Raw genomic sequence first — 16,437 nt, forward strand, 5'->3', positions numbered from 1 at the left:
GTGGTTTTTGTAGTTTTTTATACTGACCACATAGTTCCCTTTCCTATCCTCTGTCTTTCTAGAGAAGATTCAGCCTCCTTTGCTAAAATCTGTTTCATTCCTGTGTTTGTTACTTCCCTCTTAACTCACAGTCAATATTTGTGCGGGGCTACCTTTTCTTTGGGGAATTTCTCTGAGGCAAGGTAGGCTGCTATTTCTATCTTTAGGGGTAGTTAGCTCTTAGGCTGTGTAGAGGCATCTAGGGAGAGTTAGGCACGCTCCACGGCTATTTCTAGTGTTTGTGATAGGATTAGGATTGCGGTCAGTAGAGTTTCCACCTCCTCAGAGCTTGTCCCAGGTTTTCTGTTTTAACCATCAGGTCATTTCGGGTGCTCCTAACCACCAGGTCCATAACAGTACAGCTGGCCCAAAACAAAGTGTTAATGCATCTCAAAAGAGGGATAAGAGAAGTTCTGAGACCATTTTTTTTTCTCTGCAGTGTGTTTTGTCTTTCTTTTCCCCTTAACCTCTGGGTGGTTCAGGACTCAGGTGTAGATATGGATATTCAAGGTTTGTCCTCTTGTGTGGATCAACTCACTGCAAGGGTACAAAGGACTCAAGATTATGTAGTTCAGAATCCGATGTTAGAGCCTAGAATTCCTATTCCTGATTTGTTTTCTGGGGATAGATCTAAATTTTTGAATTTCAAAAATAATTGCAGACTGTTTCTTGCTCTGAAACCCCGCTCCTCTGGTGACCCCATTCAGCAAGTAACGATTATTATTTCTTTGTTGCGTGGCGACCCGCAAGACTGGGCATTCTCCCTTGAGCCAGGAAATCCTGCATTGCTTAATGTAGATGCATTTTTTCTAGTGCTTGGATTGCTTTATGACGAACCAAATTCTGTGGATCAGGCAGAAAAGATCTTGCTGACTCTATGTCAGGGTCAGGATGAAGCAGAAGTATATTGCCAGAAGTTTAGAAAGTGGTCTGTGCTTACACAATGGAATGAGTGTGCCCTGGCAGCAATTTTCAGAAAGGGTCTTTCTGAAGCCCTTAAAGATGTTATGGTGGGGTTCCCCACACCTGCTGGTCTGAATGAATCAATGTCTTTGGCCATTCAGATAGATCGGCGTTTGCGCGAGCGCAAAGTTGTGCACCATTTGGCGGTGTCCTCTGAGCGGAGGCCTGAGCCTATGCACTGTGATAGGACTTTGACCAGAGCTGAACGGCAAGAAAACAGACGTCAGAATGGGCTGTGTTTTTACTGTGGTGACTCCTCTCATGTTATCTCTGATTGTCCTAAGCGCACTAAGAGGTTCGCTAGGTCTGTCACCATTAGTACTGTGCAGCCTAAATTTCTCTTATCTGTTACTCTGATTTGCTCATTGTTGTCCTACTCCGTTATGGCATTTGTGGATTCGGGCGCTGCCCTGAACTTGATGGACTTGGAGTTTGCCAGGCGCTGTGGTTTTTCCTTGGAGCCTTTGCAGAATCCTATTCCCTTAAGGGGGATTGATGCTACGCCATTGGCCAAGAATAAACCTCAGTACTGGACTCAGCTGACCATGTACATGGCTCCCGCACATCAGGAAAATATTCGCTTTTTGGTGTTGCATAATTTGCATGATGTTGTCGTGCTGGGTTTGCCATGGTTACAGGTTCATAATCCAGTACTGGATTGGAAATCAATGTCTGTGTCTAGTTGGGGTTGTCAAGGGATACATAGTGATGTTCCTTTGATGTCAATTTCTTCTTCCACTCCTTCTGAAGTCCCTGAGTTTTTGTCGGATTACCAGGATGTATTTGATGAGCCCAAGTCCAGTGCCCTACCCCCTCATAGGGACTGTGATTGCGCTATTAATTTATTTCCTGGTAGTAAGTTCCCTAAGGGCCGACTGTTCAATTTATCTGTGCCAGAACATGCCGCTATGCGAAGTTATGTAAAGGAGTCCTTGGAGAAAGGACATATTCGCCCGTCTTCATCACCATTGGGAGCAGGGTTCTTTTTTGTTGCCAAGAAGGATGGCTCTCTGAGACCCTGTATAGATTACCGCCTTCTCAATAAAATCACGGTCAAATTTCAGTACCCTTTGCCTCTGCTGTCTGATTTGTTTGCTCGGATTAAGGGGGCTAGTTGGTTTACCAAGATTGACCTTCGAGGGGCGTATAATCTTGTGCGTATTAAACAGGGCAATGAATGGAAAACAGCATTTAATACGCCCGAGGGCCATTTTGAGTACCTGGTGATGCCATTCGGGCTTTCTAATGCTCCATCTGTGTTTCAGTCCTTTATGCACGATGTCTTCCGGAAGTATCTGGATAGGTTCATGATTGTATATTTGGATGATATTTTGGTCTTTTCGGATGATTGGGAGTCTCATGTGAAGCAGGTCAGGATGGTATTCCAGGTCCTTCGTGCTAATGCGTTGTTTGTGAAGGGGTCTAAATGCCTCTTTGGAGTTCAGAAGGTTTCCTTTTTGGGCTTCATTTTTTCCCCTTCTACTATCGAGATGGACCCTGTTAAAGTTCAGGCCATTTATGATTGGACTCAACCTACATCTGTGAAGAGTCTTCAGAAGTTCCTGGGCTTTGCTAATTTTTACCGTCGCTTTATCGCTAATTTTTCTAGTGTGGTTAAGCCTTTGACTGATTTGACGAAGAAATGCGCTGATGTGGTGAATTGGTCCCCTGCGGCCGTTGAGGCTTTTCAGGAGCTTGAACGTTGTTTTACTTCGGCCCCTGTTTTGCGTCAGCCAGATGTTTGCTCCCTTTTCAGGTCGAGGTTGATGCTTCTGAGATTGGGGCAGGGGCTGTTTTGTCTCAGAGAAGTTCTGATGGCTCTTTGATGAAGCCATGTGCTTTCTTTTCTAGAAAGTTTTCGCCTGCTGAGCGTAATTATGATGTCGGCAATCGGGAGTTGTTGGCTATGAAGTGGGCATTCGAGGAGTGGCGACATTGGCTTGAGGGAGCCAAACATCGCGTGGTGGTCCTGACTGATCACAAGAATCTGACATACCTCGAGTCCGCCAAGCGGTTGAATCCTAGACAGGCTCGATGGTCACTGTTTTTCTCCCGTTTCGATTTTGTGGTCTCATACCTTCCGGGATCTAAGAATGTGAAGGCTGATGCCCTTTCTAGGAGTTTTTTGCCTGATTCTCCGGGAGTCCCTGAGCCGGCTGGTATTCTCAAAGAGGGGGTGATTCTGTCTGCTATCTCCCCTGATTTGCGGTGGGTGCTGCAGGAGTTTCAGGCTGATAGACCTGACCGCTGTCCAGTGGAGAAACTGTTTGTCCCTGATAGATGGACTAGTAGGGTTATTTCTGAGGTTCATTGTTCAGTGTTGGCTGGTCATCCTGGGATTTTTGGTACCAGAGATTTGGTTGCTAGGTCCTTTTGGTGGCCTTCCTTGTCAAGGGATGTGCGTTCTTTTGTGCAGTCCTGTGGGACTTGTGCTCGGGCCAAACCTTGCTGTTCTCGTGCCAGTGGGTTGCTTTTGCCTTTACCTGTCCCGAAGAGGCCCTGGACGCATATTTCCATGGATTTTATTTCTGATCTTCCTGTCTCTCAAATTATGTCTGTCATCTGGGTGGTTTGTGATCGGTTTTCTAAGATGGTCCATTTGGTACCCTTGCCTAAATTGCCTTCCTCCTCTGATTTGGTTCCATTATTTTTTCAGCATGTGGTTCGTTTGCATGGCATTCAGGAGAGCATTGTGTCGGACAGAGGTTCCCAGTTTGTTTCTAGGTTTTGGCGGTCCTTTTGTGCTAAGATGGGCATTGATTTGTCTTTTTCTTCAGCGTTCCATCCTCAGACAAATGGCCAAACCGAATGAACCAATCAGACCTTGGAAACCTATCTGAGATGCTTTGTTTCTGCTGATCAGGATGATTGGGTGACATTCTTGCCATTGGCCGAGTTCGCCCTTAATAATCGGGCTAGTTCTGCTACTTTGGTTTTGCCTTTTTTTTGTAATTCTGGTTTTCATCCTCGTTTTTCTTCAGGGCAGGTTGAGCCTTCTGACTGTCCTGGTGTAGATTCTGTGGTGGACAGGTTGCAGCAAATTTGGACTCACGTGGTGGACAATTTGACGTTGTCTCAGGAGAAGGCGCAACGCTTTGCTAACCGCCGTCGCTGTGTTGGTCCCCGACTTCGTGTTGGGGATTTGGTTTGGTTGTCTTCTCGTTATGTTCCTATGAAGGTTTCTTCTCCTAAGTTCAAGCCTCGTTTCATTGGTCCTTATAAGATTTCTGAAATTATCAATCCTGTGTCATTTCGTTTGGCCCTTCCAGCTTCTTTTGCCATCCATAATGTGTTCCATAGGTCGTTGTTGCGGAGATATGTGGCGCCTATGGTTCCCTCCGTTGATCCTCCTGCTCCGGTGTTGGTTGAGGGGGAGTTGGAGTATGTGGTGGAGAAGATTTTGGATTCTCGTATTTCGAGACGGAAGCTTCAGTACCTGGTTAAATGGAAGGGCTATGGTCAGGAGGATAATTCCTGGGTTGTTGCCTCCGATGTCCATGCTGCCTATTTGGTTCGTGCCTTTCATTTGGCTCGTCCTGATCGGCCTGGGGGCTCTGGTGAGGGTTCGGTGACCCCTCCTCAAGGGGGGGGTACTGTTGTGAATTCCGTTCTCGGGCTCCCTCCTGTGGTCGTGAATGGTACTTTGGTGAGTTCTGTTCTTGGACACCCTCTGGTGGCTTTGAGTGGAACTGCTGGTCTTTGAGGTTGGCTTTCTCAGCTGCCCTCCCTTATTGCTTCTGCTGGCTTCCCTATTTAACTCTGCCCAGGTCGTTAGTTCATGCCAGCTGTCAATGTCTCAGTACTAGTTCAGATCTCTCTTGGATTTCTCAGTTGACCTGTCTACTCCAGCAGAAGCTAAGTCCCTGCTAGTTCATTTGCTGTTTATTGGTTTTTGAATATATTTCTCAGTACATGCAATGTTTCTAGTCCAGCTTGCTATTATGATATTTCCTTGCTAGCTGGAAGCTCTGGGGGTGCAGAGCTGCACCTCCACACCGTGAGTCGGTGTGGAGGTCTTTTTGCACACTCTGCGTGGTTTTTGTAGTTTTTTATACTGACCACATAGTTCCCTTTGCTATCCTCTGTCTTTCTAGAGAAGATTCGGCCTCCTTTGCTAAAATCTGTTTCATTCCTGTGTTTGTTACTTCCCTCTTAACTCACAGTCAATATTTGTGGAGGTTACCTTTACTTTGGGGAATTTCTCTGAGGCAAGGTAGGCTGCTATTTCTATCTTTAGGGGTAGTTAGCTCTTAGGCTGTGTAGAGGCATCTAGGGAGAGTTAGGCACACTCCACGGCTATTTCTAGTGTTTATGATAGGATTAGGATTGCGGTCAGTAGAGTTTCCACCTCCTTAGAGCTTGTCCCAGGTTTTCTGTTTTAACCATCAGGTCCTTTCGGGTGCTCCTAACCACCAGGTCCATAACACATGGGGTTTCCGCAACAGAGAGGAGCCAGAAGAACTCGACATCTGATTGCTCCTACTCCTACGTTGAGAAGAAGCACTTCTCCTTCATTTTAATGGTGTTTATTCCTTTTGACAGAACAGGGGTTAATCGGCCATCTTGAAAAACCTTGAGCTCTCAGCTGAGCTCAGTTAGCCTTTATAATCCCTTTATAATTCCCTTTATAATCTGGCTCTTGATTCAAATTCATGTCAGAGCTAGCATTTGCTGCATGGCTTAGGAGGACAGGAGTTCATATGGGAAGGAGTTCTGAAGGAGTTATCTGTGACTCTTGCATGGTTTGTAAGTGTGGTAATTCCCTTCACTCCTCTACTTTGGTTAATTACCCTACCTCCACTCCCTGGTGCATTGTGTTATATGTGAGTGGATATTTTGTATGCCTGGTGTTTTCAGTTTACCCTCATTTGTGTAGTAAAGTTTGCCTGGTTGATGTACTGCGGTGCAAAGTAGCACCCCTCTTCCCTGGGTGGGTGAAGAGAAAAGAGGGCTAACTCAGGAGATAAGGCAAGGTTGGTTGCCCTGGCTTCTTCACTTTCAGAAGTATCCCGGGGAATAGGGTGAGGTAGGGTGCCCCCTATTGTCAGTGACAGGGAAGGAGCCCCTGGTCCCAGGTCAACCGACAGCTATGTCGTGGCACACTCAATCCAATGAAAAAATAGGGCATGAGTATGGTCCCATAGAATATGATGAGTATGAGTGCTATCCGTTAAAAACACAGATTGCACACGTGCGCAAAAATCCGACATCTGAATGACGCCTTACTCTGTGAAGGCTATCAAGGAGGCACCTGATTTCGGATCACATTTTTGTAATTATTTCCCTTTCCCATAATAAACCTTACAGAAGCTCCTCTTTTCGGGAACTTTCATGGAACTCTGGAAATTTGCCAACCCTTATGGGGTTTTGATAAGTCTCCCTGTTTTCTTGGAGCCATTTGGAAGGTTCTGTAGAGATAAGTATCGTAGAATTGTCATGTGTTTGTGGATCGCCCCCAGGCACAGGGCAATGGGGTACTCGGCACCGGGTCCCTCGGTCTCGGTTCTGGGGATGTCACGGTGGCCCGACCTAGTCCGTGGCCCTGCTGAGGGGTGCCCAATTAAAGGTGATAGTTTGTCAAGTGTTCGTGACGCCACCTGTGGTGTTTGGTCAGGATGACCGACGCTGCTAGGGGTCCGCTGGGGTGATGGAATGGCAGCTAGATGGTACACTTTCCCACAGGTGAAGTATGTCCCCAGGGCTTCCCTGCAGATGGTGATAGTGGACGTTGTAAGGCGCGATGAATAACAAGGACACAAAGGTTGCAGTCTCTTTACCTTTTACTGAAGACTTCAGCATCCGCAGTCCAGAGTACCGCTCACAGGGCTGGCTGAGTCCGGCCGGTCCGAAGGCACATCCAGAGTTCCCTTAGCCAGGAGGAAATCAGTAGCCTTCCTACTAGCGCCTGTGTGTTGTAGTACCTCCCTGCTGAGCACCACGGGAAAGTCCTCACAACCTTTGTAGATGTTTCTGATGTTCTCTCTCTGTCCCCCAGATGATATGGATAGGACAACCTGTATGACAGGGTAGGCCTGGAGTTAATTTATAGGGGCCCTAGAGATGCCCCTCTCCCACAATTGCCTCTGTGTCTTCTTAGGTATTTAGGTCGGGCAGCCAACTTGGAATTGACTGTCCTGCCATTGTCTGGAGTAATGCGTAGAGTCAGTACTCCCTCGGTGTTCCGGCCACCGGCTATGCACCTCGGAAGGAGGCTGCCGATCTCGGGGCAGGATTCCTCCCGGTATTAACTCCTTGTGCTGTGACTTCGGTTCTCACTCTCCACAATATACTTCGCTTCGTGTCCTTTCTTAGGATGCTGCCGCAATGATGTGCAGGCGCAGCTCCGTAACGTTCTATCTCTTGCTAGGCCTCTGTCAGGATCCCACCCCTGACAGGACCTCTCTGGGTCAAACCCAGGCTGCTTCTCCCTCGATGTTATCTGGTCGAAGCCCCGTCTCCTTCTCTCCCACTTCCTATCCAACCCACCAGTTTTACCCGTGTGTGAGGAGTGCCCTAGTAGATAGAAGCTTTGCTGCCCCTGGTGGACTGGAGTGTGAAGTGTAGTGTGTGACTGTGATACCTGGCAAGGTGAACTCCTTTAGTACCATCTGACGTAACATCACTCCACCTGGTGGAAGAGCGACATTACTGCAACGACCAGGACTCTGGGGCGCTGCACTTGTCTTTTAGAACTGGAATATGGATTCTGAAATCTGTCTATCATTCACTTATCTGAATAACAGTTTAGATGTATCAGGCAAAGTTTTATTGCAAAAGATAATTTTTGATTGTAAGACACTAATTGTCTAACTTTATTTTGATCTGTGAAGTCTGTTGATGAATGATGGTTATTAATTTTTCATTATTCTGTCTCATTAACAGTATTTTAATAATCCCTTAAATGAATGTAATTTCTTTCTATTCATTACTTTTCTACAGGAGTTTGCTTTGGTACTGCTGCGACCAATACAGCAAAGCCAGGATCTCCTCTTATTCCATCAAGCCCCGATCTGTGGGGGAACGTGTGAGGGTCAGACACCAGAGTCCAGTTGCTCCCAATTCATCTATGCCTGTGGTGAACAGAACCAAGTTGGAAAGACAGACGGCAGCCATACCAAAAGATGCATTAAGCCTTAAGCTCTCGTTATGACTGGAGGAAAGTCAGGACAGAACCCAAAGAAAACCCAGAGGCAGAGGGGAAAACAGATTGATTTTCAGTGAGTCATTTAGCTTCTGGACTGGATGCAGCTCTCCCCTGCTGGCAGTTTGGCTTCGTATTAATAGGACACACACACTAGGCTGAGTAGCTTAAAATAATTATATGTAGAAATCCCCAAAACTGATCACCATCCAAATATTTCCTTTTGTGTCAATATAGACTGAACAAATTACATTTACATTATTAAAAATGAAATCATTGGATTTACCTCAATTTCATGTTAAGCAGTAAACTGGACCACATTCAAATCTACCGTCGCTAATGGGTTTGTGCTCGCTATGTACGTTGTGAGTGGGTGTCAGCACAATATCCATTTGTCTACACTGAAATGCAATGTGATTGTGTTTTTGAAGTCCTGTAGATTGCTATTTGGTGGTTTTAGTATACAAACATGTATTTACCCTCCATATGCTATAGTACAGGCGGACGGGAAAATATATGAAGGGAACAATACAAATACGGGCTAATCCGAGGGACCCTGCACTCGTGTATTACTGCAATTACATTCACGTGATATGCTATTTCTGTGCAGATATAGGCAGTTTTGCATTAATATTTTATAAACAGTATTTACACTATTCAATGTTTGTGTAGAATTGCAAAACTTTGTAATATAAGCCATTACCAGACATAATAACACCCCAACAGTCACGGCCACCATTGGGCATCATGCACACAGCAGTATCACAGTTCCCATAAAACCTCCAAATTGTACCAAGCCATCATACAACACTCTATTACATAATGATTTGTTATATCAAGCACCATTCACATTCCTTTTAAGGTGGATTTCCTCTGGAAATAGCTTAAAGGGGTTGTCCAGCCTTAGCCTACAAGTCTGTAGTCACTCTGTGACTGCAGACTTGTGAATCCTCACTTAATGTGCTTTCAGGAATATTCGGTACCAGAATCGGGAGCAGCAGGCACGTGAGCGCAAATATGTGATTTCCGTACTTACTGTCACCTGCCGACTAGATGGTCACGGCCTCACTCAATACAAGTGTATTAAGCACTGCTAGACACAGTCTAGTCGGAATGTGGCAGGAAGTGTGCAAATCACACACTTGTGGTCACATGATCTACCGCTCCTGGCGCCAGCACCGGAGAATCCTCACATTGTGCAAGGTGAGGATTCACAAGTCTGCAGTCACATAGAGTGACTGCAGACTTGTAGCCTAAGGCCAGACAACCCCTTTCATATTAACCCCTTAACGACCTTTGACGCATACGCTGCGTCATGAAAGTCGGTGCCAAAACGACCTATGACGCAGCGTATGCGTCATGGAATGATCGCGTCCCTGCAGATCGGGTGAAGGGGTTAACTCCTATTTTACCCGATCTGCAGGGAGAGGGGGAGTGGTGCTTCAGCCCAGGGGGGGTGGCTTCACCCCCCCGTGGCTACGATCGCTCTGATTGGCTGTTGAAAGTGAAACTGCCAATCAGAGCGATTTGTAATATTTCACCTAAAAAACTGGTGAAATATTACAATCCAGCCATGGCCGATGCTGCAATAACATCGGCCATGGCTGGAAATACTAAATTCCCCCCCCACACCCACCGATCGCCCCCCCAGTGCTCCGTTAGTCCTCTGGTCCCCTCCGTCCGCCTGCCGGCTCCCCCGTCCTGCTGTCCGCTCCCTCCTTGCTCAGATCCCCCCCCCCTGTGCTCCGATCACCCCCCCTGTGCTCCGATCCACCCCCCCACCACCCCTTCATACTTACCGATCCTCCCGGTGTCCGGCCGTCTCCTCCCTGGGCGCCGCCATCTTGGAAAATGGCGGGCGCATGCTCAGTGCGCCCGCCGAATCTGCCAGTCGGCAGATTCCTTACAGGTACATTTTGATCGCTGTGGTAGGTTCTATCACAGCGATCAAAATAAAAAAAATAATAAATAACCCCCCCCCCTTTATCACCCCCATAGGGACAATAATAAAATAAAGAAATTTTTTTTTTTTTTTTCCCACTAGGGTTAGGGTTAGAACTAGGGTTAGAACTAGGGGTAGGGTTAGGGGTAGGGTTATGGCATGTGCACACAGAGCGGATCGGCCGCGGATCCGCAGCGGATCGGCCGCGGATCCGCAGCGGATCCGCAGCGGATTGGCCGCGGATCCGCAGCGGATTGGCAGCGGACCCGCAGCGGATCGGCCGTGGATCCGCCGCGGATCCGCAGCGGATCGGCAGCGGATCCGCAACGGATCGGCAGCGGATCCGCAGCGGATCGGCAGCGGATCCGCAGCGGATCCGCAACGGATCGGCAGCGGATCCGCAGCGGATCCGCAGCGGATCCGCAGCGGATTGGCCGCGGATCCGCAGCGGATTGGCAGCGGATCCGCAGCGGATTGGCCGCGGATCCGCAGCGGATTGGCAGCGGATTGGCCGCGGATCCGCAGCGGATTGGCCGCTGCGAATTCGAAGCAGTTTTCCATCAGGTTTACAGTACCATGTACACCTAAGGAAAACCAAATCCGCTGTGCCCATGGTGCGGAAAATTCCGTGCAGAAACGCTGCGTTGTATTTTCCGCAGCATGTCAATTCTTTGTGCGGATTCCGCAGCGTTTTACACCTGTTCCTCAATAGGAATCCGCAGGTGAAATCCGCACAAAAAAACACTGGAAATCTGCTGTAAATCCGCAGGTAAAACGCAGTGCCTTTTACCTGCAGATTTTTCAAAAATCGTGCGGAAAAATCTCACACGAATCCGCAACGTGGGCACATAGCCTTAGGGTTAGGGTTGGAATTAGAGTTAGGGTTGGAATTAGGGCTAGGGTTTGAAATAGGGTTAAGATTAGGCTTGTGGTTAGGGTTACGGATAGGGTTAGGGGTGTGTTGGGGTTACAGTTGTGGTTAGGGTTGGGATTAGGGTTACGGTTGGGATTAGGGTTAGGATTAGGGTTGGAATTAGGGTTACGGGTGTGTTGCGGTTAGGGTTGTGGTTAGGGGTGTGTTGGGGTTAGGGTTGTGATTAGGGTTATGGCTACAGTTGGGATTAGGATTAGGGGTGTGTTGGGGTTAGTGTTGAAGTTAGAATTGAGGGGTTTCCACTGTTTAGGCACATCAGGGGTCGCCAAACGCAACATGGCGCCACCATTGATTCCAGCCAATCTTGCGTTCAAAAAGTCAAATGGTGCTCCCGCCCTTCCAAGCCCCGACGTGCGCCCAAACAGTGGTTTACCCCCACATTTGGGGTACCAGCGTACTCAGGACAAACTGGGCAACAACTGTTGGGGTCCAATTTCTCCTGTTACCCTTGCAAAAATAAAAAATTACTTGCTAAAACATAATTTTTGAGGAAAGAACAATTATTTTTTATTTTCACGGCTCTGCGTTATAAACTTCTGTGAAGCACTTGGGGGTTGAAAGTGCTCACCACACATCTAGATAAGTTCCTTCGGGGGTCTAGTTTCCAAAATGGGGTCACTTGTGGGGTGTTTCTACTGTTTAGGCACATCAGGGGCTCTGCAAATGCAATGTGACGCCCGCAGACCATTCCATCAAAGTCTGCATTTCAAATGTCACTACTTCCCTTCCGAGCCCTGACGTGCGCCCAAACAGTGGTTTACCCCCACATATGGGGTATCAGCGTACTCACAACAAACTGGGCAACAAATATTGGGGTCCAAATTCTCCTGTTACCCTTGTGAAAATAAAAAATTGCTTGCTAAAACATCTTTTTTGAGGAAAGAAAAATGATTTTTTATTTTCACGGCTCTGCGTTGTAAACTTCTGTGAAGCACTTGGGGGTTGAACATGCTCACCACACATCTAGATAAGTTCCTTGGGGGGTCTAGTTTCCAAAATGGGGTCACTTGTGGGGGGTTTCTACTGTTTAGGCATATCAGGGGCTCTGCAAACGTAACATGATGCCCGCAGACCATTCCATCAAAGTCTGCATTCCAAAACGTCACTACTTCCCTTCCGAGCCCCAGCATGTGCCCAAACAGTGGTTTACCCCCACATATGGGGTATCAGCGTACTCAGGAGAAACTGGACAACAACTTTTGGGGTCCAATTTCTCCTGTTACTCTTGCAAAAATAAAAAATTCTGGGCTAAAAAAATATTTTTGAGGAAAGCAAACACATTTATTATTTTCACGGCTCTGCATTATAAACTTCTGTGAAGCACTTGGGGGTTCAAAGTGCTCACCACACATCTAGATAAGTTCCCTTGGGGGTCTAGTTTCCAAAATGGAGTCACTTGTGGGGAGTTCCTACTGTTTAGGCACATCAGGGGCTCTGCAAACGCAACATGATGCCCGCAGAGCATTCCATCAAAGTCTGCATTTCAAAACGTCACTACTTCCCTTCCGAACCCCGACGTGTGCCAAAACAGTGGTTTACCCCCACATATGGGGTATCAGCGTACTCAGGAGAAACTGGACAACAACTTTTGGGGTCCAATTTCTCCTGTTACTCTTGCAAAAATAAAAAAATTCTGGGCTAAAAAAATATTTTTGAGGAAAGGAAACACATTTTTTATTTTCATGGCTCTGCGTTATAAACTTCTGTGAAGCACTTGGGGGTTCAAAGTGCTCACCACACATCTAGATTAGTTCCTTGGGAGGTCTAGTTTCCAAAATGGGGTCACTTGTGTGGGAGCTCCAATGTTTAGGCACACAGGGGCTCTCCAAACGCGACATGGTGTCCGCTAATGATTGGAGCTAATTTTCCATTCAAAAAGCCAAATGGCGTGCCTTCCCTTCCGAGCCCTGCCGTGCGCCCAAACAGTGGTTTACCCCCACATATGGGGTATCATCGTACTCAGGACAAACTGGACAACAACATTTGGGATCCAATTTCTCCTATTACCCTTGGGAAAATAAAAAATTCTGGGCTAAAAATCATTTTTGAGGAAAGAAAAATTATTTTTTTATTTTCACGGCTCTGCGTTATAAACTTCTGTGAAGCACCTGGAGGTTATAAGTGCTCACTATGCATCTAGATAAGTTCCTTGGGGGGTCTAGTTTCCAAAATGGGGTCACTTGTAGGGGAGCTCCAATGTTTAGGCACACAGGGGCTCTCCAAACGCGACATGGTGTCCGCTAACGATTGGAGCTAATTTTCCATTCAAAAAGTCAAATGGCACGCCTCCCTTTCCGAGCCTTGCCGTGCACCCAAACAGTGGTTTACCCCCACATATGAGGTATCGGCATACTCAGGAGAAATTGCCCAACAAATTTTAGGATCCATTTTATCCTGTTGCCCATGTGAAAATGAAAGAATTGAGGCTAAAAGAAATTTTGTGTGAAAAAAAAGTACTTTTTCATTTTTGCGGATCAATTTGTGAAGCACCTGGGGGTTTAAAGTGCTCACTATGCCTCTAGATGAGTTCCTTGGGGGGTCTAGTTTCCAAAATGGGGTCACTTGTGGAGGAGCTCCAATGTTTAGGCACACAGGGGCTTTCCAAACGCGACATGGTGTCCGCTAACGATGGAGATAATTTTTCATTCAATAAGTCAAATGGCGCTCCTTCCCTTCCGAGCCTTACCATGTGCCCAAACAGTGGTTTACCCCCACATGTGAGGTATTGGTGTACTCAGGAGAAATTGCCCAACAAAATTTAGGATCCATTTTATCCTGTTGCCCATGTGAAAATGAAAAAGATGAGGCTAAAATAATTTTTTTGTGAAAAAAAAGTACTTTTTCATTTTTACGGATCAATTTGTGAAGCACCTGGGGGTTTAAAGTGCTCACTATGCTTCTAGATAAGTTCCTTGGGGGGTCTAGTTTCCAAAATGGGGTCACTTGTGGGGGAGCTCCAATGTTTAGGCACACAGGGGCTCTCCAAACGTGACATGGTGTGGGCTAAAGATTGGAGCCAATTTTTCATTCAAAAAGTCAAATGGCGCTCCTTCCCTTCCGAGCCCTGCCGTGCGCCCAAACAGTGGTTTACCCCCACATATGAGGTATCAGCGTACTCAGGACAAATTGGACAACAACGTCCGTGGTCCAGTTTCTCCTTTTACCGCTGGGAAAATAAAAAAATTGTTGCTAAAAGATCATTTTTGTGACTAAAAAGTTAAATGTTCATTTTTTACTTCCATGTTGCTTCTGCTGCTGTGAAACACCTGAAGGGTTAATAAACTTCTTGAATGTGGTTTTGAGCACCTTGAGGGGTGCAGTTTTTAGAATGGTGTCACTTTTGGGTATTTTCAGCCATATAGAACCCTCAAAATGACTTCAAATGTGAGGTGGTCCCTAAAAAAAATGGTTTTGTAAATTTTGTTGTAAAAATAAGAAATCACTGGTCAAATTTTAACCCTTATAACTTCCTAGCAAAAAAAAAAAATGTTTCCAAAATTGTGCTGATGTAAAGTAGACATGTGGGAAACGTTATTTATTAACTATTTTGTGTCACATAACTCTCTGGTTTAACAGAATAAAAATTCAAAATGTGAAAATTGCGAAATTTTCAAATTTTTTGCCAAATTTCCGTTTTTTTCACAAATAAACTCAGAAATTATCGACCTAAATTTACCACTAACATGAAGCCCAATATGTCACGAAAAAACAATCTCAGAATCGCTAGGATCCGTTGAAGCGTTCCTGAGTTATTACCTCATAAAGGGACACTGGTCAGAATTTCAAAAAACGGCAAGGTCATTAAGGCCAAAATAGGCTGGGTCATGAAGGGGTTAATTAAAAGATAATCAATTGCATTGAAAATTATACATATAGAGACATAGATATTTATTTAAGATCTACTTTTTTCTGGGGTTAGGAGTCCAGTGGGCTGTCTTACACAGTCACACTTACATAATGAAGGCGGTCAATCACCATGTAGGACCACCCCCTGGACTCCTAGGTCCAGAATAAGCAGCGCATTACATGTACAAATTACTAGTTTTCCTGACTCTTTTCCCTTTAAAAAAAAAAGCTGTTCCTGTCCTCCTGCTCTATAGCAAGCTACCTACAGATAGGACTGCGTTTTTTTATTTGATTTATTTAACAAAAGAGTTCTTCTTTAAGCACAAATGCAAATCTGTTTTCTAGTTTGTTCTCAGATCTGACATTGGATCGCCTTGTAGGCAAGGTTGCCGAACTGAAAATATATATAAAAATCCAGACTTTGTATTCTGTGACCTGCAAGCCATGGCATGATATCAAAAGCCAAAACTATGCACATACTAATCATCCCTACAAAACTTGAAAACATTATTCATTAGTAATGCAACTGAACCTAAAAAAAAGGAATATCTTTGGGCAAATTTTGCTTTTAGAGTTTTAGCTAATTGATCAACCTACCAGTTTTTCCCATCCCTCCAACCAATTAGTAAACTGTCTAGTCACAGTAACCCATCTAGTCTTACTGCTCGGTAGATGGATAATGTTTCCTGCAACGTGTTGAATTCTTGTCTTTTTATGGTGTGTAGTTAGACATGATTTCCATTGCAAGTCATTAATTTTAACAAGGAATATTAAATACAGCACACAGTAACATTTTAAGCAACACAGTTACTGGTTTGAAACTATAATTATCGGAGATGGCATATTTTTGCATATATTTTTGCATATGTAAATGTAATACATTGCAAATAAGCATTTAATAAAAGGTTTGTTTTTAGGGAACTACTTTTTAATTAGTATTTTTTGTCATTTTGCTGAAAGTTTGCACATACAGATAAAAGGTGTATATTTGTGAACCTTTCTTAATGGTAAATAAAATATGACTTGTAAACTTATTTATTTTTTTGGGTGGGGATGCATTGCTGGGAAATGTATTATACTGTATATTTTTAACTGATATCCATTGCAATATATGTCTATGTTTAAGGCATTTACACATTAAAGTTATGTATTTCTGGAAAGATATCTGCCTTATATTAATAATAATCTTTATTTTTATATAGCGCTAACATATTCTGCAGCGCTTTACAGTTTTGCACACATTAACATCGCTGTTCCCGATGGGGTTCACAATCTAAATTCCCTATCGGTATGTCTTTGGAATATTAATTGGTTCAAACTGATCATCATTTTTCTTTAAAGGGAATCTGTCAGCAGATTTTTGTGTGTAATCTGAGAAACGCATTAGGTAGAGACAGAGACCCTGATTCCAGTGATGTGTCACTTACTTTACTGGGTGCAGCAGTTATTATACAATCACAGTTTTCTCTGCTGCAGATCTAGCAGAGCTCAGTTGTTTAGCCCTGTATAACCCCGCCCACACCCCTGATTGGGAGCTTTCTGTGTACATTGCATAGCGACAGAGCAGCTAAT

At 45.2% G+C, this 16,437-nt stretch overlaps 1 protein-coding gene across 1 annotated transcript in view; it reads left to right on the top strand.

The window, feature by feature from the left end:
- LOC143788547 (uncharacterized) overlaps positions 1 to 9,419 on the top strand; it is a 690,635-nt gene extending 681,216 nt beyond the window's left edge. Inside the window, exon 5 of the mRNA XM_077278284.1 lies at positions 7,942 to 9,419. Coding sequence (XP_077134399.1) covers positions 7,942 to 8,152 — 211 coding nt within the window. The 3' untranslated portion in view covers positions 8,153 to 9,419. The remainder of the gene's footprint in view (positions 1 to 7,941) is intronic.
- Positions 9,420 to 16,437: the final 7,018 nt, after the last annotated feature.

This window comes from Ranitomeya variabilis, chromosome 8, assembly GCF_051348905.1.
Source record: "Ranitomeya variabilis isolate aRanVar5 chromosome 8, aRanVar5.hap1, whole genome shotgun sequence".
NCBI classification, from domain to species: domain Eukaryota; kingdom Metazoa; phylum Chordata; class Amphibia; order Anura; family Dendrobatidae; genus Ranitomeya; species Ranitomeya variabilis.